Genomic DNA, 22,110 nt, shown 5'->3' on the forward strand with positions numbered 1-22,110 from the left:
TTATATTCTCTCTCTCTCTCTCTCTCTCTCTCTCTCTCTCTCTCTCTCTCTCTCTCTCTCTCGTACATAAAAGACGAAATGTGTGTTTTTTCTTTTAAATGTATGTAGCCCTTTATACACAAATGGGTACAAACATGGCTTAAGATAATGTAGAAAATGTAGATTTAAATATAAATACAAATAAGTGAGAACTGTATAGACACTGCAGTCTCTCTCTCTCTCTCTTTGCAGCTTTTTAATCAAAGTTATTGAACTCTTTTTTCAATCAACTCAAGAGATAATACAATGGTGCCCAAACTTTTTTCCCTTGGATTGCCAAAACTGAAAGGAAGCACATGTGTATTGTATTGTTAATGCACAATGGTGCTAGAAACCCAAGTTTCCTTGATTGTCTGATTTCCTGTGCAAAGGGTCACTGTAAATCGCCGTGCTCAGATTACAATAAATAAATAATAATTATGGATCCTACATATTCAAAGAGCACTTGTACCTCACAGAAATAAAACAACACAAAAAATGTTACATATTTTTTTAATTCTAAAAAAAATGTTTTCGCTTGAAACATCTGGAGGGCCAAATTGAACCTAATGGTGGTCCAACTTTGGCAACCCTGAGATAATATCAAGGCTGGAAAGCTGCACACCCACTGCTCAGTTCATCTCCAGAGGGTTAAGGGGTATTATAAACATATTATAGCCCAACACCACCAGGATGAGCAACACCTGCTGAACTCCTTACCTCCACCCTAATTTTGTATTTATTTATTTATTGTCTATAGATGATAATTTTGTCAAATAAAACCTTTTTAACTCTTTTTTGAGTAAATAAGAAAACAGTGTGTAGAATTATTTTCAGCTTTAAAGGTAAATTAAATTTATGTTTCAATGTTATCCTTTGAGAGTGGATTTTTCATTTTACATTAGCCCAGTATAAATTTGTACTTCACCTCCACATTGTCTTCTATATTAGTTTTACTACAACTCATACACCACAATATTCAGGGATTAAAATGTGGAGTTCCCATTGCTGTACAGTGCACACAGCAAACTACACATGGTGGCTCAGCAGGCCTTTTTAACTAGGAAAAACATTGGTGTTACTAATAACATTAACAATATCTGTGTTCTTTTAAGTGTCCCAGTAAGCAAAGACAGTGTGACAATGAGTCAGCATGAGCAATACCCTGAAACTAAAGCAGCGAAAAGGAATTCAGCCATCATCAATAATATATTTACACCTTTACACCTTCTCCACTGCCCTTCATACTCAGTGACTCATTAAATTAAAACCCTTTGAGGTCCATTTGAATTAGCCTGAAGAGATATAGCAGGTAAAGCTGTAAGAGTGTGAACAGTTTCTCGAATAAACATCCATTTCCCTAAAGCAGAGGTGAGATTAAAAGATCATGACTGTAGCTCTACATACAGGATATCTAATTAAAGGCTAACTATACCTAGCTCTTGCACTTATCAGATATACATTTGTGTGCTTGCAGTTTTCTCTTAGCAACAACAACACAGCAACAAAAAGTGCTGAAGATGTTAGAGGAGATATAGCGGCCTAGTACAGTAAATGTGATGTACATGGCAGATAATAACCTGTTGATACTCATCTAGCATCAGAAACGAAGCTGGATGTGAAACTGTTGTTTAGATGAGGAACACATATAAATAGAAATAAGCAACAACATGAAAGAGGGAAGCTGAAATGAGATGAATCTACAGCAGCCTCGTCAGTGGCTTAACAACACTAAGTTTGAATCCCACCCCACTCCCCCCATTTCCTGTCACTCTTTGCCTGTCCTACACAAATAAAGCCATAAAAAGACAAAAAAATAAATCCCAACAGGTAAAGCATCTAAAAAAAATTACAGGGCAACCTGAAGAAACTGAGTTTAAATTCAAACTAAAGGACCTGTCAACCAATAAACCAGAAGCAAGAACCTCTGACAGCCATAGTTGAGAGAAATTAGTTTTTGATCCAGACCTCCTTTTCAGCCACAGAACCTTTTCTGTGTTATCTGAGGGGTTGTTGTGTAGACAACAAGTAGTGTTGTGTTGTGTAGTGCAACCACACTGAAAACATGAACAGAATAAAGCGACCCTGATGTAAACAGTTATAGAGCTAATTGTTGATGAGCTGTTCACTGCAAGAAGGAAAAATAAGACCCCTGTAGTTGAATATGATGGTAAGGTGTAATTGACACCTTGTGTCAAGGAAACAAAAAGACCAAGACTATAAAGGCGGTATTTGTAAGAAAAAGTGATTTTTGAGTCTCATTCCTAACTCATCAAATAATGAGGCTCTGGGATGGTGGCCTACAATCCTAAAGCATCAGTGTTTGACAGGTTGGGAGTGAGACTCAAAAATAAACTTTTCTTACAAATAGCACCTTTAAAAGGAGCATATAACATAAATGATCATGTATTTTATGGCCAGTTCTAATAATTAACAAAGAAAATTAAGCTAAATGTAAATTAAGAGAAGACTTTTCATAATTTATATTTTATGATAATTTCTTTATGCTTGTAAAATATTATCATGGCTGTTGTGATATTGCATAATGCATCAATGATAGTTTTTGTTGAATTTTTAATGCACAACTACAGATCTGGCTTAATTGCATCATAATCATATCACATCTGCGACATGTAAGATTGTCTTGCTTAAATATAAAAGTAAAGTTCTGCCCTTTTACTTAAAAAAGTTCCAATTTATTCATAACACATTGTGTCCTATTGAACATAAAATGATCAAAGCTGCAGTAAATGCATGAAAAACCTCTTGACACATATGACACTGCTAAAACAGTAAGTGTGTCTCTTACACAGCATGTGATTTTAAAACACAGCACTCATAAATAAGGAAGGTGGAGCTATTTCATTAATGTGTGTATGCATATGTGGTGTGGGACACCCTAGACAAGTTGCCAGTTCATCACAGGGCTGACATATAGAGACAACACAACCTTTCACGCTCACATTCACACATACGGGCAATATAGAGTGACCGATTAGCCTAACTTGTGATCAACTTGCTGCTGCATTTGAGCAAATATCTGACCACTTTTACAATGTAACTGACAGTGTGAGGGACTGACAGAGCTGGAAGAAAATGACACATTGTCTTCTGCAGCAGCCTGTTGAATGCCATCCATTATTTAAGTATTTACACCAGTCTTGTCGCTGTTACAACAGTCACAGTGACTGGTCAGAATAATTTGGTATTTGTGTCTTTAATCTCATATCTGTGGTAGATGTCAGGCCATATGACTTCCACAAAAGTGTGGACATACTGTATGTTCTCCTTCGAGACATTTATAACTGGCCGTGTGAACAGAGTGAGAACTGACACTTTAGACATGTATCTACAATAGCCAGCAATAGAAAGCAGACGTTAAGAGACAAAAGCAGTACTGATACATACGAAAACCCTTAACAAATAATACATTTAGCATTTTTTGATGCATGAATGTTGATTAAATCTGATTTAAATTGCCATTATAGTACTTCATTTTGATTAAAATAGACAAGATAATAAAAGAACACATTAAGCTTCATAGTATAATATGCAGTCATATGATGCATTGTTCATCAGGTCTTTAAGGCTGGATTTACATCAGCACGTGTGGTCTTGAAATTTACTGCCAACAGTGAAAAGAGTCACTTTAACATTGTTTATTACTTGAAAACATGACAACAAATCTTGTTTGAGTGAATTGAGTGCATTTTGAAAATACATATTGGCACAAGGATGGCACAGCATCATAAGAATAATGAGTTCTTGAACAGACATCTGAGCAAAATAAAATCAAAAGTTTTTCCTGGAAAGACCAAAGAACTTTCCTTACCTTCCTTCCTTTACTTACCTGCCAATCAAAACCAAGTATTCTCCCTCCCACTCACTTTGCTGTATGCATATTAACAGACAAATGTGGCAAGCTGAGAAAACCACCCTCTCGCTTGCATCAGGAAAAACTGAACACATACAGAGAAGTTGATGATGACTTCATGATATTCTGGAGACGAACAACCAAACTCCAAAGAGGCAGCATAGTAGCCTCAAGTCCAGCAGCTCAGTCTAACATCTCACAGATAAATAAATGGGACATATTCATTGTTTATCGAAATCTCCATACAATCACTGTCCACTTGAAGCGTTATTTAAGACACGATGCTACCTAAAATAGTAGTACTGCTTTGTGACATCGCCGAGTTGGTCCATGCTGCATCTTTTACTTTCACCTAGGAACAATCATCGTCTTCATCTGGCAGGTTAGTCCATTTACTGCTGCTTTCACAGAAACAGCACTTCTGGGAGACCACAAGTTTTAGTCCTTTGACTTGTTTTCTAACCGTACATTGTCTGTTGCATTCCCGACATGACTTGAACAGCTGAAGGATGCACTCTTCATCAATGATGTACTCTGATGAGCTGAGGGAATCAGAAAAGATGCATGAATAGAATGATGACTTCTTGTTGTGACTTACGTATATGTACAGCTGGGGGTAGTATTTAACAACAAAAGCTTCAACCTGGATTGTGATGACTGATAATAACAACATACCTCCCCAAATCCACCAGATAGCGTCCGTCCCCCACACTTAATGAGATGCTGACTTCATCATCCTCATCTTCTGGCATATCTGTGTGTGGATCCATTTCAACATATCAGTCATTACTTCACTTATCCTGTAAACAATTAGCTTGCAGTCTTAAGGATTTGTTTTGCTGGTGAGGGACTCTGCTAATGTGAAGAAGACTCACCACTATCTTCATTATTTTCTGTCTGGTTGATTATCATCGACTCGTCTTGACTGTTCAATATTTGAGAAGCAGCATCTTCTGTCTGTGGCTCCTTTAAATAGGACAAGAAACAGCAACCCGTCAGCACAAAGCTTAGTTAAAACAGGCAACGTCATTTAATTTATTTAGTAGATTTCATAAACTGAAGCTCGACAAATACAGGTTAATATAGTTTAAAGAGAATACATTTAAATCTGTAACAAAAGAACAAGTTTGTATTATAAATGCATGCAGTAAATTGTAAAACTAAAGCAGAGTGTCTGCAGCTGAAATGTTGTAAGGGATGGAAGCAGAACCTGAGGATAAAGAGACGACTTGTGCGCATTAATAAACCGTTTTATAACAGCTCAAATCTTTTGTTGGTGTAACACAAGACCAAAAACATTTTCAATGGTATTTTTAGTTGTCTGCAGGTGAAACTCTCTGAAAACTGTAAATCAAAGCCCACAAATGCCCCTGACATTTACTTTAATTACAAGGCTAGTTCTGTTAGGTTGTTAGGTTTAACTGCTTTATTGCTTTGGAGCTGGAGACAATACATGAATCATTTTCAGTCAGAACATCTGCTTTTATCAATCATCATTTTATCAATGATATTTATACTGTCACTTCGCAAATCATTTTCATGATTGAAAGGTTTTTCAGATGAATGGGTAAGACAATAAAAATATCAGAAAATGGTTTCACCAGGAGGTAAGGAAATGTAATCAAACTTCTTGTTTTACGGCAGGTCCAGAACCAAAGCTTTTTAGTTTACAAAGATAACAAACAGAGAGACTGAGTGTTGAAATAGTTGCCGACTGATTTTCCGTCAGTTTTATTAAGTGGCTAATTGTTTCAGCTGTTGTGGGAGATGTGTCAGAGTCACATTTACCTTGCAGTTTTCAGATGACTGGACAGAAGGAGAAGGAGAATCTTCCTGCTTCACTTCAATTGGTGAATTCATCATTATTGGATATTCATCACCCATGCTTGCCCTAAATATACAGAACAAGAAGCACAAGAGTGTAAATTAACTTCTACCTTTGCGCAAGTCTTTTTCAGTAGGTTGTGTGATTAACATGTTATGCTATTATTCATCATTACTTCATGGGTTAAAAAGACATAGCAGCAACACTCAGGCCTTCTCACCGGGATTCAGATGAACTTGTTTCATAGGCTGGTCGATCCGCTTGATTCTCTGACTTGGTCCGAAGATAACTAAAGTTATAACACATGGCAGTTAGCTTGCTGGTCAGTCAGTAAGGGCTCAAACAGTTGTATTTATGGTACCAACGACGGAGAATAACAACACGTTTGCACTACATTAACGCAAGTGGTGTTACATACCACAATATGTCAAGATGATACACACCTAACCTACCTGTCCAGTAGTATAAAAGCCATCTTTGAGTCAGTTTTAATACCACATTTTTTCTTAACTTGTTGCCACTTTGTAATAGCAGCGCCGATAGTTTTTCTCGTCTTACTGCGCCGTTTATCACCGTCTCTTTATGCTCGCTGGCCTTTCTCTGATCTAACCCTCTTCTTCTTACCCGCAGAGTCTGCAACAGCTGTGTTTTGAGGAGCTTTGGGCGCCATATTTGTTTATCACTGATTTATGACATCACGTCCAGTGCGCCAGGTCGCAGAATATGGTGCAACACCTGTGTACTGGTTTATTAATGACAACTAAATATATTATTTAGCATCTTTTAATTAACACGAATTAATTCTGATGCATGAATTATAATTAATTAATTCTTTGAAACAGCAACACTCATGTCAACCACAGCGGAACTTCAACAACAATAACCGCTTTACGGCAGCCCTACGGCAACTTTCAGGGGACACACTACTTCAAACAGATAAACACAGGGCAGTCTGTTCTACTAGTTATGTGCTAAAGCCGTTGCAGGAGGTATCGGAGATGTAGCAAAAGTTGCCATGGCTCTTGACAAGACGACGCGCCACCAACCCTGACTTAAAGCTGGAGTTTGTAGAATATGTGAGTGACGCATGAGACTGGGATGGAAACAACTGCGCCCCTCCCCTCCCTGTTTCGACTCCGTAGCTCCACCCCGGTCTCGTGGACGCGCGCGACTGTAGCTTTGAAATATTCAGTCGGACCTTTTCTGTCACACACGTGCCATGGCCGAATTACAGGTAAGAAAGTACTTTACCTTTCTCTCGTGAACAAATTGAACGTATGAACAAACAAACATTACTTTTGCATTGTTTAGAAGAGCGATAGAGACCGACAACAATTATTTCTTGCTAACGTCTCAGCGTGACACAGCCGACATGTCTGGCACTAATAAAGCTACGATATTTGTCATACTGACGTGATACTTATACAGCATAATCTAATGACAACAGCAACACTTATATACCACGGGAAAGAGGTGTGAATGCTAAGAATAATAAAACAAGGTATAACGCTAAAGTAAACAATTACCCCCACATGCACGGACTATCGGAGACAACCACTTTATTCAGACAACCTGAAAATAAATAATAACTGTCACATCCATATTTACACGACACACGTCCTCTGTATGTCGTGTATATATAACGCTACTGACAATACATTTGACGTTGACTTTGGCTGTGACTTGCTTGTAGCTGTCGTGAGCCTTTGGCTACGGTTAGCATAAAGCTAATCAACTCACAACATTACTCGTCAATTGTGGCCCAACCCCCTGCTTTATTAGATTCACGGTCATTTCATTACACAGCCAATTACTACCACGCATTTAGATTATTAGCTACGTAAAACTTGCATTGGAGGCTCACCTGTCCAGGAGAAGAACAGCAAGCTCAGAATCCAACTTCAGCCCGATGCTATCGCGAAGCTCTCTCCACCTCGGATATGCTTGTCCAATGTTTATACGCGATTTATTCCGTCTATTGTCACTGTCCCTCTTAGACTCTCGTTTCTCTACATTGGTCTTCCTTTTTTTGGCTTGCTTAGCCGTGTACGCTTTTGTTGGTAATGCCGGGATAGCGACTTTTCCTGCCGGGACGTCCGCCATTGCACCTTCACGGAAGGTGAATGCGCATCGACTTTGGTCGAGCAACCAATAGGAACGCCCCAAACAGCTCGCTCTGTAAAATGAACTGTGATTGGCTGAACACTGCCGTCACGGCGCTGAGTTTTCAAAGCCTACAGAGCCAAGAGGAGACGCAGCAGTCCAGTGTTTCTGTCATAACACTGTGAATTACAATATGCTGAAAGGTTATTATTGATTTTTGACCAAATGACACCAGAAATAACTTACACACTCCAGCTTAAACACGAAGGATGGTCCTTGTTCTTCTGATTGGCTTGCTCTACAGCTAAAGCGTTAGCCAGCTTTGTTTTACCCACCAACGATAAACCTTATTACATATATCAAATGTAAACCGACATCTCGCAGTGGGTTTCATAAATAACACATTACATACCCTTCAATGAGGAAGTGGGCTAACTGAGGGTCAGATTTGAATCCCTCCAATTCCCGCAATTCTCTCCATTTGTGAAATGACCGACCGACGTTCACTCGTGTTTTCGACCGTCTTCTATCACATTCCCTTTTAGCCTGCTGTTACTCGAATAATGACCGTACTCTCCCTTTTCTCTTTGCCAATATTGTATCAGTATCAGCCATAACCATAAAATAACGACAAATGTAAAACTAACGACAAATCCCCTCCTACATCCCTTAACTGGAGAATGTACTCACTGTCAAACTTTCTTCTTCTCCTCTTTTTGTTTAATGGCGGCCGACAGCCGGCGTTTAGGTGCAACACCGCCACCCACCGTGTCCTTTCCGACTGGATGGAAAAAACAAAACTATTTGGTAATTCAAATTCAAATAGGTTCAGTTATTGAAAATGTCCTCAAGCAAAGGTCCGGTGTAGTGCCGAGAAGAGACTGCTTGCCGAAAAACGACTGCCCCCGACGGGAACGCGCATCAGTTCAGAGGAAGTGGGCGTAGGTCTACTACGGGTCAGCTGGCAGACGCAGCACCGAGAGAAATGTTTTTTTTGCTGTGCAGTCCTGCAGCCCAAGTGAAGAGGCCACGGAAAAAGAACGGCGCAGATAAAAAAAAGTAACCTGATGTTTCCATAATGTAGGCTAGTTGTCAACAATTGATGAGGGTAGATGCTTTACCTTGCCACTTTTATTGTTGTTGTTGTTGTTATCGTTGTTGCAATGTGATTTTACACCGCTTTGATCTATAAATAAAGTCATAATTCAATATCCCTGTTTCAGTGATTTTATAACGAGGATTAGGAAATCAATGCAGAAAAGAAAGCCGGAGTGTTTCCACGTCACATTAGATAGCAATCATATAACACATACTGAGAAATTAGTAAGTGCTATCAGAGGTGGGTAATAACGATTTACATTTACTTCATTACATTTACTTAAGTAACTTTTTGGATAACTTGTACTTTTAAGAGCATAATTATGAATACAATAATGCAGTATATATAGAACTGTAGGCTAACTGTAACGGATTGCCTTTACATTCTGCATAACATTCTCTGTGTTTGCCAGGGGCCTGCCGAAAAGTGACTGCACCCTGTAAGTCCTTATTGCAAAGGAGTGATATTGACCAAATTCACTGTACATGCACCTGGTTTCCTCTACTATTAATGCTGAAAAGACAGAGAATGTAACCCCTCCCAATCCAGAGTTACAGGGTGCAGTCACTGCACAGTGACACAGTGATATTGACCAAATTCACTGTACATGCACCTGGCAAACACAGAGAATGTTATGCAGAATGTAAAGGCAATCCGTTACAGTTAGCCTACAGTTCTATATATACTGCATTATTGTATTCATAATTATGCTCTTAAAAGTACAAGTTATCCAAAAAGTTACTTAAGTAAATGTAATGAAGTAAATGTAAATCGTTATTACCCACCTCTGATAGCACTTACTAATTTCTCAGTATGTGTTATATGATTGCTATCTAATGTGACGTGGAAACACTCCTGCATTCTTTTCTGCATTGATTTCCTAATCCTCGTTATAAAATCACTGAAACAGGGATATTGAATTATGACTTTATTTATAGATCAAAGCGGTGTAAAATCACATTGCAACAACGATAACAACAACAACAACAATAAAAGTGGCAAGGTAAAGCATCTACCCTCATCAATTGTTGACAACTAGCCTACATTATGGAAACATCAGGTTACTTTTTTTATCTGCGCCGTTCTTTTTCCGTAGCCTCTTCACTTGGGCTACAGGACTGCACAGTAAAAAAAACATTTCTCTCGGTGCTGCGTCTGCCAGCTGACCCGTAGTAGACCTACGCCCACTTCCTCTGAACTGATGTGCGTTCCCATCGGGGGCAGTCGTTTTTCGGCAAGCAGTCTCTTCTCGGCACTACACCTGAACATCATAATGTCTAACTTGCGTTATGATTTAGTGTGATATATATTGAAGTAGCCTAGTAGTTATATCAACGTCTGCATGTAATCAACAACTGACTGTCAAATCAAATAAAGAAAGAACAATTCAAAAACGTTTTGACAATATTTATTGTCACTTAACATTTAATTATACAGATATATAATACTGTAGATATGTATCACTTTCTTCTCTCTAAGGAAAAGAGAGGCTGCATTTAAAAATAAAATGGTGAAAATAAATAAAATAGCTTTTTAAAAATTGTGCATCTTAAAATAAAGTACTTAATTTTTAAAAAATAAAGTGCAGCAGCAGCTTGAGTTTCCCTTTTTCTTTGTTAATGTTTCACATCTTAACAGTCTCAACCAATTTTACAACAGATAGAAACAATTGGACAATGGTGGAGCCAACCGTGGGATAGGCATTTTTCCGAGATGTTTTCTCTCCGCCATTGTTCTCTGCCTTTGAACTAGCAGTATCAGACCAGGTAAGAGCAGGCACTGCGCCTGCGCGGGGGAGGGGGGCTGCCAGCAGCGTATGCACGAGAGTGATTGACACCTGGCTCACACTCTCCTTGGCTCTGATTGGTTGTATTCAGTCGGAGCGGTAGATTCTTCCAAATCATATTACAGCCACTGGTGGGCCCACAGACAATGGATTTTTACACAGCTGACCTGTATCATATTCTACTGTCAGATCATAATGACAATTTTAGCAAATATAACCAAAAAAAAGTTACAGACTATAGCTTTAAGAGATATTTATTTACATGAAAATCTTCGAGATTATTACTTTAAAATGCAGAGTTAATAACAAACTTTAGGACACATTCTACAAATATGCATTTCAAAAATATTTGAATTTCATCTCATTCTTTTGTGTGATGTCCTGGAAACTGAAGGAGAACTTGTCTCTAATCTGTAAACACCAATTTAACCCCAAAAGTTGGCATAAACGTGGTATCAAGTATCAAGTGCTGATTTCCAGACAACTATTTTAAAGTAGTCACTCTAGGTGGATTTGGTGACACCTGTTTTTACGGGATAAAAAATAAATAAATAAAAACAAACCTGTTGTTACTGGAAGTAACAGCAAATGCAGTTTAATACTACAGGTCACACAATTCTGAGATGAAAACAAACTATTGTAATTTTAATAAAGAAGTCAGGCAGTAATTGGCCTTTTAACATCATTCTGTTTATCGGATTGTACACTGCACATGGCAGAAGTCTGCAAATAGCACATCATGGTGAAAGTAGTTGGTTAGCTCCCTAAGAGGTCAGGGGGTGTGCAGCCTGGTGCCCACAGCTGCTCCTCCTTGTTCCATTAATCCCTGCAATATTTCTTTACATCTGCATCATGTTGCTGTGGCAACATGATAAAAAAAAAAAAAAAAACTTCAAAATATTCCTACGCCGGATTTCCGGCACCGTGCCGGAGGTCTTCAAGCCCTGCAGTTGGCTGTCAGTCAACATCATGGCCATCACTGAGCGTCCGTGGCCCCTCTGTTTGCTGTGTGTCTGCACTGTTGGCACCAGCTGGTAGCTTTTTGTCCAACTGAGTAAGTAGACTCAGGGGCGATTCTTCTTTATAGAATTGCTTTTCATCATTAAGCATATCCAGCTGCCTAATAATGCTCCACTTTAAGGCACATATGACACTGGTTCTGTGCCCAAATTCAGATTCATGTAAGCCAGAGTTAACACTGGGCTCCTCAAGTCTCTAATGGGTCATGTAACTCTGAGACTGAAGATTGCTAATCTTATTTAGATGCGATGACTAAGCCTTGGCATTGACACACACCTTCTCCTTTGGCTGATGTTTCCTCTTGGGCGCTATGTGTGCTTTATGAGTGTTAATGTTTAGAGCTTCAGGCTGGTTGGCCCACTTGCGTTGATAATGGCAGAAGTAGCAGCTCTGGTAGACTATGAAGTAAGGACCTCGATTGTGTTTGGCACAGCGGCACTTTCTGTCGCACATCGGGCAGTTCTTCATCAGCTGCAGGATGGCCTCCTCGTCAACTCCTTGATAATTTCTTGTAAACCGTAAACATACATTTATACACAATTATCTCCTGTGTATTCATCTCGATTTATCCAAAAAATGCCCAGAATGCATACATATTAAGATAAACATGAGGTACATAAGCACACTGCCCTCTGCTGGCTAAGAGAGGGAAAAAACACAAGCGCTCACAGACGGCGCACATGTCGGCTCTCAACGAGCAATTAAGGACCAGAATAACAACAACATTCATAAACACGTAACTGCTACGCATAGACAACTTTAAGGCTGCAGAAAATCACATTGTGATCTTTAAACAAGGTGAGGATAACAGACACGGCAGTGAAAAATACACACATTACTGCTGACACGTTTTAACAGATTAACGAGGCAATAAAATACTACAATATGAACGATACTCACGTTTCTTCATTCACTCATACCCGGAGTGTCAACACAAAGCACACCTCCAAAAAACACACGTCAAAACCACAGGTAAGTCTCAGGTCTCTCAGGTGCATAAACTCTTGACAGGTAAAGGGAAAAAAAAGTCCGTCAACATGGCTGAAAGCTATTGTTTTTTTGAAAGCTATTGTTTTTCCTGACGTCTTCACGCCGTACTGTCGTCACTTCCTGTGGCAGCAGGAAGGAGGGGCTATGCGCTCCCTTCAAAATAATAGCCTTTTATACACTATTGTTATACCATCAATTCCTGGCGATTTTCCGTTTTTCATTTGCTTTATTGCAGTGTCAATTTCGGATTTACTTAACTTTTCTTCTGGAATATTTTCCCTCTCATTTAATATTTTTATTTTGTCTTTGACCAGTCCAAAAAGGAATTCACACTACATTTCTTGGAAATTCGATTTGTATAAATTATTGTAGAAAAGCCATATTTCCTTGTTCACTTGTTCAAGGTCTTCAATTATTAGATCATTTTTCTTCAGTTTACAAATCTTCTTTTTACTTTGATTGTGCTTTTCTAATCCAAAGAAGTAAGCTGATTTTTTTTCTCCATGTTCGAGCCACCTGGCTCTTGATCTTACATACGCCCTGTTTGCCTTTTCTAAGTAGAGTTCATCTAACTGAAGTTGAAGGGCATGTAATTTAGCCTTTTCCTCCACTAAAGATTCCGATTTATTACAGAGCTGATCCATGTGTACTTTAAGGAGGTAGGATTTGACATTCTCCAGTAATCAACTGTGTTAGTTGTTACACATAAATTGGACAAGGTGTCATCATATTCTGGTTGTGGACCTCTATGAGGTATTCGATCCATCCAGGAGTTTGGTGCTATATTAAAATCTCCTCCTAGTATCATCTTTTCCGTCACAAATTTAGTTTTCCATTCATTTATGAGTATTCCCAAACTTTCCATCATGGCTCTGTTGTTAGTTCGATTATTGTAACCATATACACATGTTAAAATGAATCTTTGGTCATGAATCTCTACCACCACCATAAGCCAGTGTTCACCCGTATCACTTTTGTGCTCAATTATCTTACCAGGTAATCTGTTGAACAACATCATAACCCCTGCAGAGTGAGAAGTTCCATGTGAAAACAGTATTTTATCTCTCCACTGTTGTTTCCATAGTTTTTCATCTGTTGTTCCCGAATGAGTCTCTTGAAGGAAAATGCAAGTTGCCTTTTGTTCTTTATAAAATAAAAAATAGCCTTGCATTTAACAATATTTTTCAATCCTCTAACATTAACAGAAACAAATAAAACAGACATTGTACTTTCAAAAGTCCTTGAATGCGCTTTATGTATTAACTGAGCGCAGGAATGAGCATGTTGTCCTAAGATATTAGTTCCAATGCATCAACCTATTAGTGTTAGTTAACTTTCTCTTAACAACCCACTTAACTTTTTTTTCCCTTTACCTCTAATTAGGTTCTCTCTTAATGTGTACAAAAACATATTTCATCTCTTTATCCAACACAATAACTGACTCGAATTTCTTTTCTTCTTCTATTTCTAAGGTCTAACAGTTTAACCTGAATTCTGTGTTGCCTCAAAGTAAAAGACGATTTGACTTTTATCATGTCCACTTATTAAGGCTCAATTCTCCGTCCATCGATTACTGCATATCCCTCTTTTAGGAAGGCCTTTCTGCCGGTGCGTTGAGCTTCCTCCACTTTTGGCCACAGCTTTGCCCGAGCCTCTCTGTCCTCCTTTGAAAAGTCCTCCTTGAAGTGGATGTTCATTTCTTTGCAGACTCCTGCCTCTTTGGATTTCCTCCAGACTTCGTTTCAGGCCGAGTTCGTCAACCGCCACTGGGATCACCCTTGTGAGAATGCCGACTACCACGTCTTTTGTGTCCTCGTTTTCTCTTTCTTTCAATCCCAGAAGTCTGAGATCCCACCATCTTTTATATCTTGCGTTTTCAAGGCACATTTCTTTGAGGGAGCGGTTTTCATTTGTCAGAGCCTCAATTTGTTTCTGTATTTTTCCAATATTCTCCTTGTTCTCTTCGACTGCTTTTGAATTGGCCTCTATGTGGGATTCAAAGATTTTGAGTTAGCCATTAGCCTTTTTCAGTTGATGCAAAGTTCAAAACTTCCTGGTGTAACTTAGTTGGTCCAAAACTTGTTTCCTGCTGTTGGGTTGGTTTTCCTTTTTTTTTTTCCTTAATTTTTTGGTGCTTTTAAATGCCAGAATTAGGACTTTAAAAGTAAACTGTTTCTGCCCCTGCTGAAAATGCAGCCGCTTACTCCGCCATCTTGATGCTTCCCCCCAGGAAGAAGCATAGACATGTGTACATAAACGCCTCACTGAGCGGGTTGGCCCGCTGCTGCGATACCTCGACGTCACCACCATATTGGAGGTGGCAGCTCTGCCCCGTGATCTAATACAAGTCAATGGAGTGAACTTTATAAAGCTCCTTCTACAAAGTGCTAAAAGTTAATGTCTCTCATTTACACATTCACACACGTACGAATATATTCAGGAAACAGATAGGAACCAAAAACAAACGTCTGTAACGTTCTCTGATGATTTAAACATTAACCTCTCCATACATGTTCAGTATACAGGTATATGGAGCCCTGGAGGTGACATGAATGTGTTTTTTTTCTCGCACGCGCGAGATACAGTAAGTCCCGCGCAAGAGATACATATAGATGAACGCATCTATATGAAATGGACTAAAAGAGCGGTCATGCCCTTACAAAAAAGTTTATTCAAGTGTTTATTAGTATACTTACCAAATTATACTAAAGTATACTTGGCTTATCTTATATAAGTATACAGAAAATTCTAAGTATATTTGGCCTATACTTGTACTTAATGTTTTGATCGAGATATACTTAAGAAAAGTATTCTTGCCTTATATAGAAAGTTTAAGTATACTTGGCTTGTAGTTGTGCTTACTCTCATGATAGAGCCTATTTAATACTTTTGCACGCATATTGGCTTCTTTCATGTAGTACTCCAGCATGTTTTACATACTATCTTATAACTTACATGTTAAAGTTTATAGTAACACATCAGCTTTGGGGTGGAATAGCTGAGAGTAAATAGTACACAAGTGGAACTGAAACTGATCTTATATGTACACAGTGTTATTAACCCACACAGAAACAGATAAACATTTGCCTGATTTTATTGACAATTCTTCCAAGGTGTGAGAGTATTGTAACAGACTTGATTCATACTGGCTGCTTTTATAAGCCATTACCAGAATATGAATACATTTATATTTAAATCTCATCACAAAACATCAAGTCTCTCATCTCATCTCATCACAAAAGGAGCAAGTCTCTTTATGTAATACATAAATCATTGGCTACAACACGACCCATGACCGCTCTTTTAGTCCAATTCATATAGATGCGTTCATCTATATGTATCTCGCGCGTGCACATCCATGTCACCTCCAGGGCTTCATATATCTGCATACTGAACATGTAAGGAGTAGTTAATGTTTACATCATCAGAGAACGTTACAGACGTTGTTTTTGGTTCCTATCTGTTTCCTGAATATATTCGTGAATGTGTAAATGAGAGGCATTAACTTATAGCACTTTGTAGAAGGAGCTTTATAAAGTGACTTGTATTAGTTCACGGGGCAGAGCTGCCACCTCCAATATGGCGGCGATGTCGAGGTATCGCAGCAGCGGGCCAACCCGCTCAATGAGGCGTCTATGTATATATGTCTATGCTTCTTCCTCTGTTTCATGGCGGGTGGCAACCAGCCAGTGTTAAGGTAAATTACCACTATGTTCGTGCTCAAAAATGCTGATTGGCCGAAGAGGAGTCCTGTGTATCTGTGCTCGATTGCTCTTCCTCAACTACCCAGATGTCTGTCACAGTAAATTGAAATTGAATTGCAAGAACTGAATTTGAATTGTGAGAACTGAATGTGAAAATATATATAGAGTTGAATTTTCAGTGAGGATCAAATATAGTTTCAGAGAAACTGAATTAAATTTCATAATCTTACATTCAGTTTCAAGTTTATTGGAATTCAGTTCCAACCTAATAAATTAAATTTCAAATTATAATATTCAGATTCAGTTTTTCAATGCAATGATTCAAATTAAACAATACAAATTCAAATTATGTGATTCAAATTCAGTTTTTTAATGCAATTATTCAAGTTTAGCAATTCAAATTCAATATAAATGATTTAAATTCAGTTTCTAGTGGCACGTTTCAGCCCATACGATTCTACTTTATAGAATTGTTTTTCATCATTAAGCATATCCAGCTGCCTAATAATGCTCCACTTTAAGGCACATCTGACACTGGTTCTGCGCCCAAATTCAGATTCATGTAAGCCAGAGTTAACACTGGGCTCCTCAAGTCTCTAATGGGTAATGTAACTCTGAGACTGAAGATCGCTAATCTTATTTAGCTGCGATGACTAAGCCTTGGCATTTACACACACCTTCTCCTTTAGCCGATGTTTCCTCTTGGGCGCTGTGTATGCTTTATTAATGTTCATGTTTAGAGCTTCAGGCTGGTTGGCCCACTTGCGTTGATAATGGCAGAAGTAGCAGCTCTGGTAGACTATGAAGTAAGGACCTCGATTGTGTTTGGTACAGCGGCACTTTCTGTCGCACATCGGGCAGTTCTTCATCAGCTGCAGGATGGCCTCCTCGTCAACAATGTACTGCAGAGGTGCTCTGTTACAGGACAGGAGAGATATGACACACAGGTTGTATGGAGCCGGCAAGAGGTGGAAACTTAAATCTCACCATGGATACATTTTTGCAGGTGGTAAACAATACACTGTATCACAGAGTTCTCACTTTAAGCTACATAATTTACTTGGTACATTGGAAAGAATATGACAAATGTTATTTACAGACTTACTTCTCCATTGTTGCAGTGAACGTCTCAGGTGTATTTTTGGACAAACTGTCTTCACCAGGCTGGACAACATCAGAAACTTTAGGGAAGAAAAATTGCTTTCAAACTGGATTCATGAACTGCATTATTTATATCATAGTAAAATAGCAAAGATGGAGACTTTGAGCAATCCCAATTGATGCCAGTTAAAAGTTCAAGACACACGTTATTAACTGTGGCAGATTTGTGTCACTTGGCATATCTGTTTTGGGGTAAAAATGTCCTTTTTACTCCTTCCAGTTGTTTCTTTGTTTTTTACCTTTCCCATCTACTTGTTTATGAGAATGCTGCAATGCTAATTTGTCGGCATCTCCAGTAATGTTTTCTTGACCGCCCAACTTTCCTTCGGCATGGAGGCAAGTAGAATTTAATTTTCATTTTTGGGTGAACTTATCCTTTAACAACGTGGTTTACTGATCATCAGTGTTGCATCAACAATGTCCCAAACGGACACCATAGCAGTCATCTTTACACACGACCATCACACACAGATATGGCTACTTGTAAGACACATGTCATTAATGAATGCCACATGCACCTGTAAACTTCACTTGATAGTGAAAATCATTCACCTGACTTCACTGACTCACCTGTGTCTCCGATCTGGCCTGGTGGTTTGTCCGTTTCCAAGGTGTCCTGCTGCTGTAAAATAACACACAACACAGACACACTCTTAACAGCTGATGGCAGACATGAGTTTAAGTATTTAGTATGACTAAAATAAACTATCCAACCAATCTACCCCATGTTCCTCAGGACAGACATTACACACCCAGAGTGTAATCCTGTGTCATCATCTGCCTACACACAGTTTTAACACTTTGTGCCAGCCAAGCTAGCAGCTAACATTAGCTAGCCAGCACTGTCATAGAGAAAGCATCTGCCAAATTAATGGTAATACATCACTGCCTCATCAATCCGACTGAATGATGCATCTACGGTCACCTTCTGAATATCAGGATTTCCATGTCCTATAAAACAACATCACGTTTTTACTTCATGCTGACACCCTGTTTGTTTATCCTCAGTGACTTAAAACCACAATCTCTATACCACATGAGCAAAAGGTAAAGTTAAAGCTCGCACACATAAGGAGCTTTAATCTCTGTGTCAGAGCCACTTGTCTAGATTGTGGGAAAAAATATAATCAAAACACTGATCTTCATCAAGTGATTCTCTTACTTTGACCATATTGACAGACAGAAAACACAGTCTTGACTACCATTTCTGAAACTACTTTGCACCAAAAATTGTATGTCTAAGTAGTGCTAGTAGTGGCATTAGTAGTAGTGTTCAACCAATTTCACAACATGCTGAGCTTTGTGTAATCAAAATTACATTACTACTGTCCTTTTTGGCATCATGGGAATCTTGGTCAGCCGTCCCACATTGTTGGACTCAGCATGGTCAAGAATAAGCACACATACATCCCCCATCCCATTTCTAGAAGCTGTCGTCACTAACATTCCGGTAGAAGATAACCAAAAGTGCATCACCTCCACTCTTTCTGCAGCCACTTGTACAGCTCTTGGAATAGCATTTTCCCTCATATACACTCTCTTTCGTTTTCCGCTTGTTGTAGGCACCCTGAAGGCGTCATGGTCAAAGTGGTCACTACAAACTCGGTTCACGAAGGTAACGTTAAAACTCGCACACATAAGGAGCTTTAAAGTGAAACTGCAACCTAGGCAGGTATACTATGTAAGTGCATAGTTTTTAGTCAAGTAACATCAAACATCCTGTAACGTTACCACGTTTGTGAAAACGGTATATAAATATACCAACATATAAGTTATATAAAAGGTCTGTAAAGTACATACCTCTGTCTTTAGTTGTGACTCGGTCGGCACAGCTGTAGTCTTCAACAAAGCTCTTCCTTTAGAAAATTTGAAATCCTCCGGTGAAAAGTGTTCACTGCAGACCCGGAGTCCATCGACGTTGGCGGTGTTGATATCGCGACGAAGAGCAATCAGCCACAGCTGTAATCTTTCAGGGTCCTGAGCTGGTAGTTTATGGAAAGTCACGGATCTCCTGTACGAAAGCTTCATTTGATTGAAGCATCCAGGAAAGGAACACACTCGAACCATCTTTTTATATTAATTTACCGGCGCAGTTGAAAAAAAGAGTCAACCCTTGAGTGACAAAGAAAATAACAAAAAATGCTGTTTTACATCCAACTCGGGGAGAAGCTGACTTCGTTGTCGTGCATGGCTGTGCTCTCGTGTCGCTCACAGCAGGATGTAAATACCGGTGTGTATCTATCGCGAGTTCTCGTTGATCTTGTCTGGCGCGGCTTCCGTAGTGCGAGCGGGTGTGAGCAAAACTACCCCTGACTGCAGTAAGCAGATGGGGGCGGGGCTCAACGTGGGCGGAGTTAAACACTTGACTCCGCCCATGTTTGACACCACCCATTGCGCGGGCGCCATCTGGTGGCGGAGACCAGGCAGCACATTCTCAAACGTCAATGCAGCACCTCCGGACAGAGACAGAGGCGTCAAACCCACGTATTGATTGCATATGTAGAATAACGATACACTTCCAAATTCACCTGTTAGCTGGATTTCATTAAAATACACAGAGAGAGCTGATAATTAAGTTAAATGTATTAGGTGCCATTGTTTGATCAACTCTGTCCTGATATGTTACACCTCTGGGTTCAGCTTATAATTAAATAAAACGCTTTTGACTGGGGCACCTTTCATTATTATTTATATCAGGATCGGGTCTGGTGCCAAAATGTAATTCTTTGGGAAAACATGTTTCTTTTCGTATCTTAAATGTAAATACCAGCAATAATAGTAATAATACATAATATTCAATATACATTCTTGTCTCATCTTAATAAAAAAAGAATGGTAATACGTTTACATTTTCATGAGCCCTCACAACTTGACACGCAACTTCTTACTGAGGTTCAGCTCCCACTGAACTCGAAACCTGTGTAACTAGGGCCAGCTGAACTGGAACAGTGAAGTGAAATCAAGACTTAATATTGGGCTTCTAACTATATTAAAACAGAAACAGCTATGAAAAAGGTTCATGCATTTGATAGACTTAGACATTCCTATTTTTAACTTATTAAATGTCTTCTTTTTTACTGTAAGTCCATTATTTTATCCATGCTGCCTATATTTAAAAAAAAATTCTACCATAGCATTTCCCCAAGTGAGTGTGACAAACAGTATAGACATAGACACGTTAAATTTTTGTACAATCAATTATATCAGCTACATTAAGGAGATCAGAGACTGAAGTGATATCTTTCAAAAGCAGACACAAACTCTGAACTGACACAGTCTAGGCTACATGTCTTTCCTCAAAACAAAGAGGAGCACTCTTAGCTCGGGCTTCACTCAACATAACAGAAACAAAAATACCATATACATCTCTGTATAGAAACCTACTGTATATGATTAATCCAAAGATAGTCTGTACAATGCATGAACCATGTACATTTCTAGGGGTCATTTGTAATGGGTTAGGTTGAGGGTTCTGTACACTTGGACACTTTATTCCTTTTCAAAAGCAGAAAACACCTGCATTTGCCTTGTGTCCATAATTTCTTTACAAAATGCTTCATAATCTTCCTGCAAACTAAAAAGGACCATGAACGATTCCCTTAGTTCATTCGTCTCCTCTTCATCCAGGCCATCAGACATATGTAGCAGTTCCACTGCCCTCAAGCGATCTTCCTTGTCCATGGTGAGGACTTGGGGAAGGGAAAGTTTTCCCTTGAATGTTTCTGTGCCACACCACCTTGCTGCCTCAATGGTGTCCCTAAGCAGAGCATCCTCCTAATCAAAAATAAAGAAAACAATTATTAAAATGAAGGTTGGAGAAGGCATAAACAGTGAAATAAGAAAAGCCCACAGCAGGCAACATACCCCGTTCCCTGTTCCCAGTTCTGGCAAGTTCTCAGCTTCCTCTAGAAAGGAAACAGATTGTGGTTCTTATAGGCACAATAACAATGCAAGATGTAAAAAAGATCAGTAGCTGATTTTAAGTATACTGGTTTAATGAAAATGGAGAAATGACTGCAAAACCACCTCTGTGACATCCCACCATCTACAACCTTGATGGATGTGTGTACAATAATACTGCTTTGAACAATACCTGATGCTTCAAAGACAGATTCTGACTGCCTGAACTTTTTTGGAGGGACCACTTCCAGATCCTGAAATAAGTGGAGGGATTATGCTTTAGTTTGCAAGCAATAGTTTGACTACAAGACTAATTAATCACATGACCTCTCACCCGTTGTACTTTTTGCTCTCGTTGCCTTTTTCTTTCCTGCAATCTGTCTTCTTCAGACCTTGGTGATTTAATGACAACATACATTCACTATGAAAACATTCATGTTGGTCTGTTGACAGTGAGTAAAACAGGTTATTTAAAAGAACCTGATTCAAAAGTGTGATATTGAGGGCACTTACGGCATGGGGAAGTTCTGCAGGAGAACAAGACACCACCATCTCCTAATTTGCAGCATGTTTTCCTTTGAAGAAGGAAATGCAGGAAGATTCAAATATGTTTCGAAAAATAATACCTTG

The 22,110-nt window shown here is 39.0% G+C and overlaps 2 protein-coding genes across 3 annotated transcripts; both read right to left on the reverse strand.

Moving 5' to 3' along the window:
- Positions 1 to 3,662: 3,662 nt before the first annotated feature.
- On the reverse strand, positions 3,663 to 8,219 carry LOC140994898 (uncharacterized). 2 transcript variants are annotated; one of them, XM_073464730.1, is made up of 6 exons: positions 7,582 to 8,219; positions 5,938 to 6,006; positions 5,681 to 5,783; positions 4,768 to 4,858; positions 4,568 to 4,646; positions 3,663 to 4,434 (listed from the first exon to the last, which is right to left on the reverse strand). In XM_073464730.1, exons 1-6 carry the CDS (start codon positions 7,818 to 7,820, stop codon positions 4,245 to 4,247), a joined length of 771 nt encoding a protein of 256 aa, XP_073320831.1. In that variant the 5' UTR covers positions 7,821 to 8,219; the 3' UTR covers positions 3,663 to 4,244. The 2 variants fall into 2 exon arrangements, with proteins under 2 accessions (XP_073320831.1, XP_073320833.1); XM_073464732.1 differs by lacking the exon at positions 7,582 to 8,219 and adding an exon at positions 6,170 to 7,045.
- Positions 8,220 to 15,793: 7,574 nt separating this feature from the next.
- LOC140994194 (THAP domain-containing protein 1-like) lies at positions 15,794 to 19,857 on the reverse strand. The gene is made up of 5 exons (XM_073463742.1): positions 19,381 to 19,857; positions 18,151 to 18,202; positions 17,525 to 17,600; positions 17,097 to 17,334; positions 15,794 to 16,105 (listed from the first exon to the last, which is right to left on the reverse strand). The coding sequence occupies exons 1-5, from the start codon at positions 19,645 to 19,647 to the stop codon at positions 16,091 to 16,093; spliced, it is 648 nt and encodes a 215-aa protein (XP_073319843.1). The 5' UTR covers positions 19,648 to 19,857; the 3' UTR covers positions 15,794 to 16,090.
- Positions 19,858 to 22,110: the final 2,253 nt, after the last annotated feature.

The sequence above is a fragment of the Pagrus major genome, chromosome 4 (assembly GCF_040436345.1).
Source record: "Pagrus major chromosome 4, Pma_NU_1.0".
In the NCBI taxonomy this organism is placed as follows: Eukaryota; Metazoa; Chordata; class Actinopteri; order Spariformes; family Sparidae; genus Pagrus; species Pagrus major.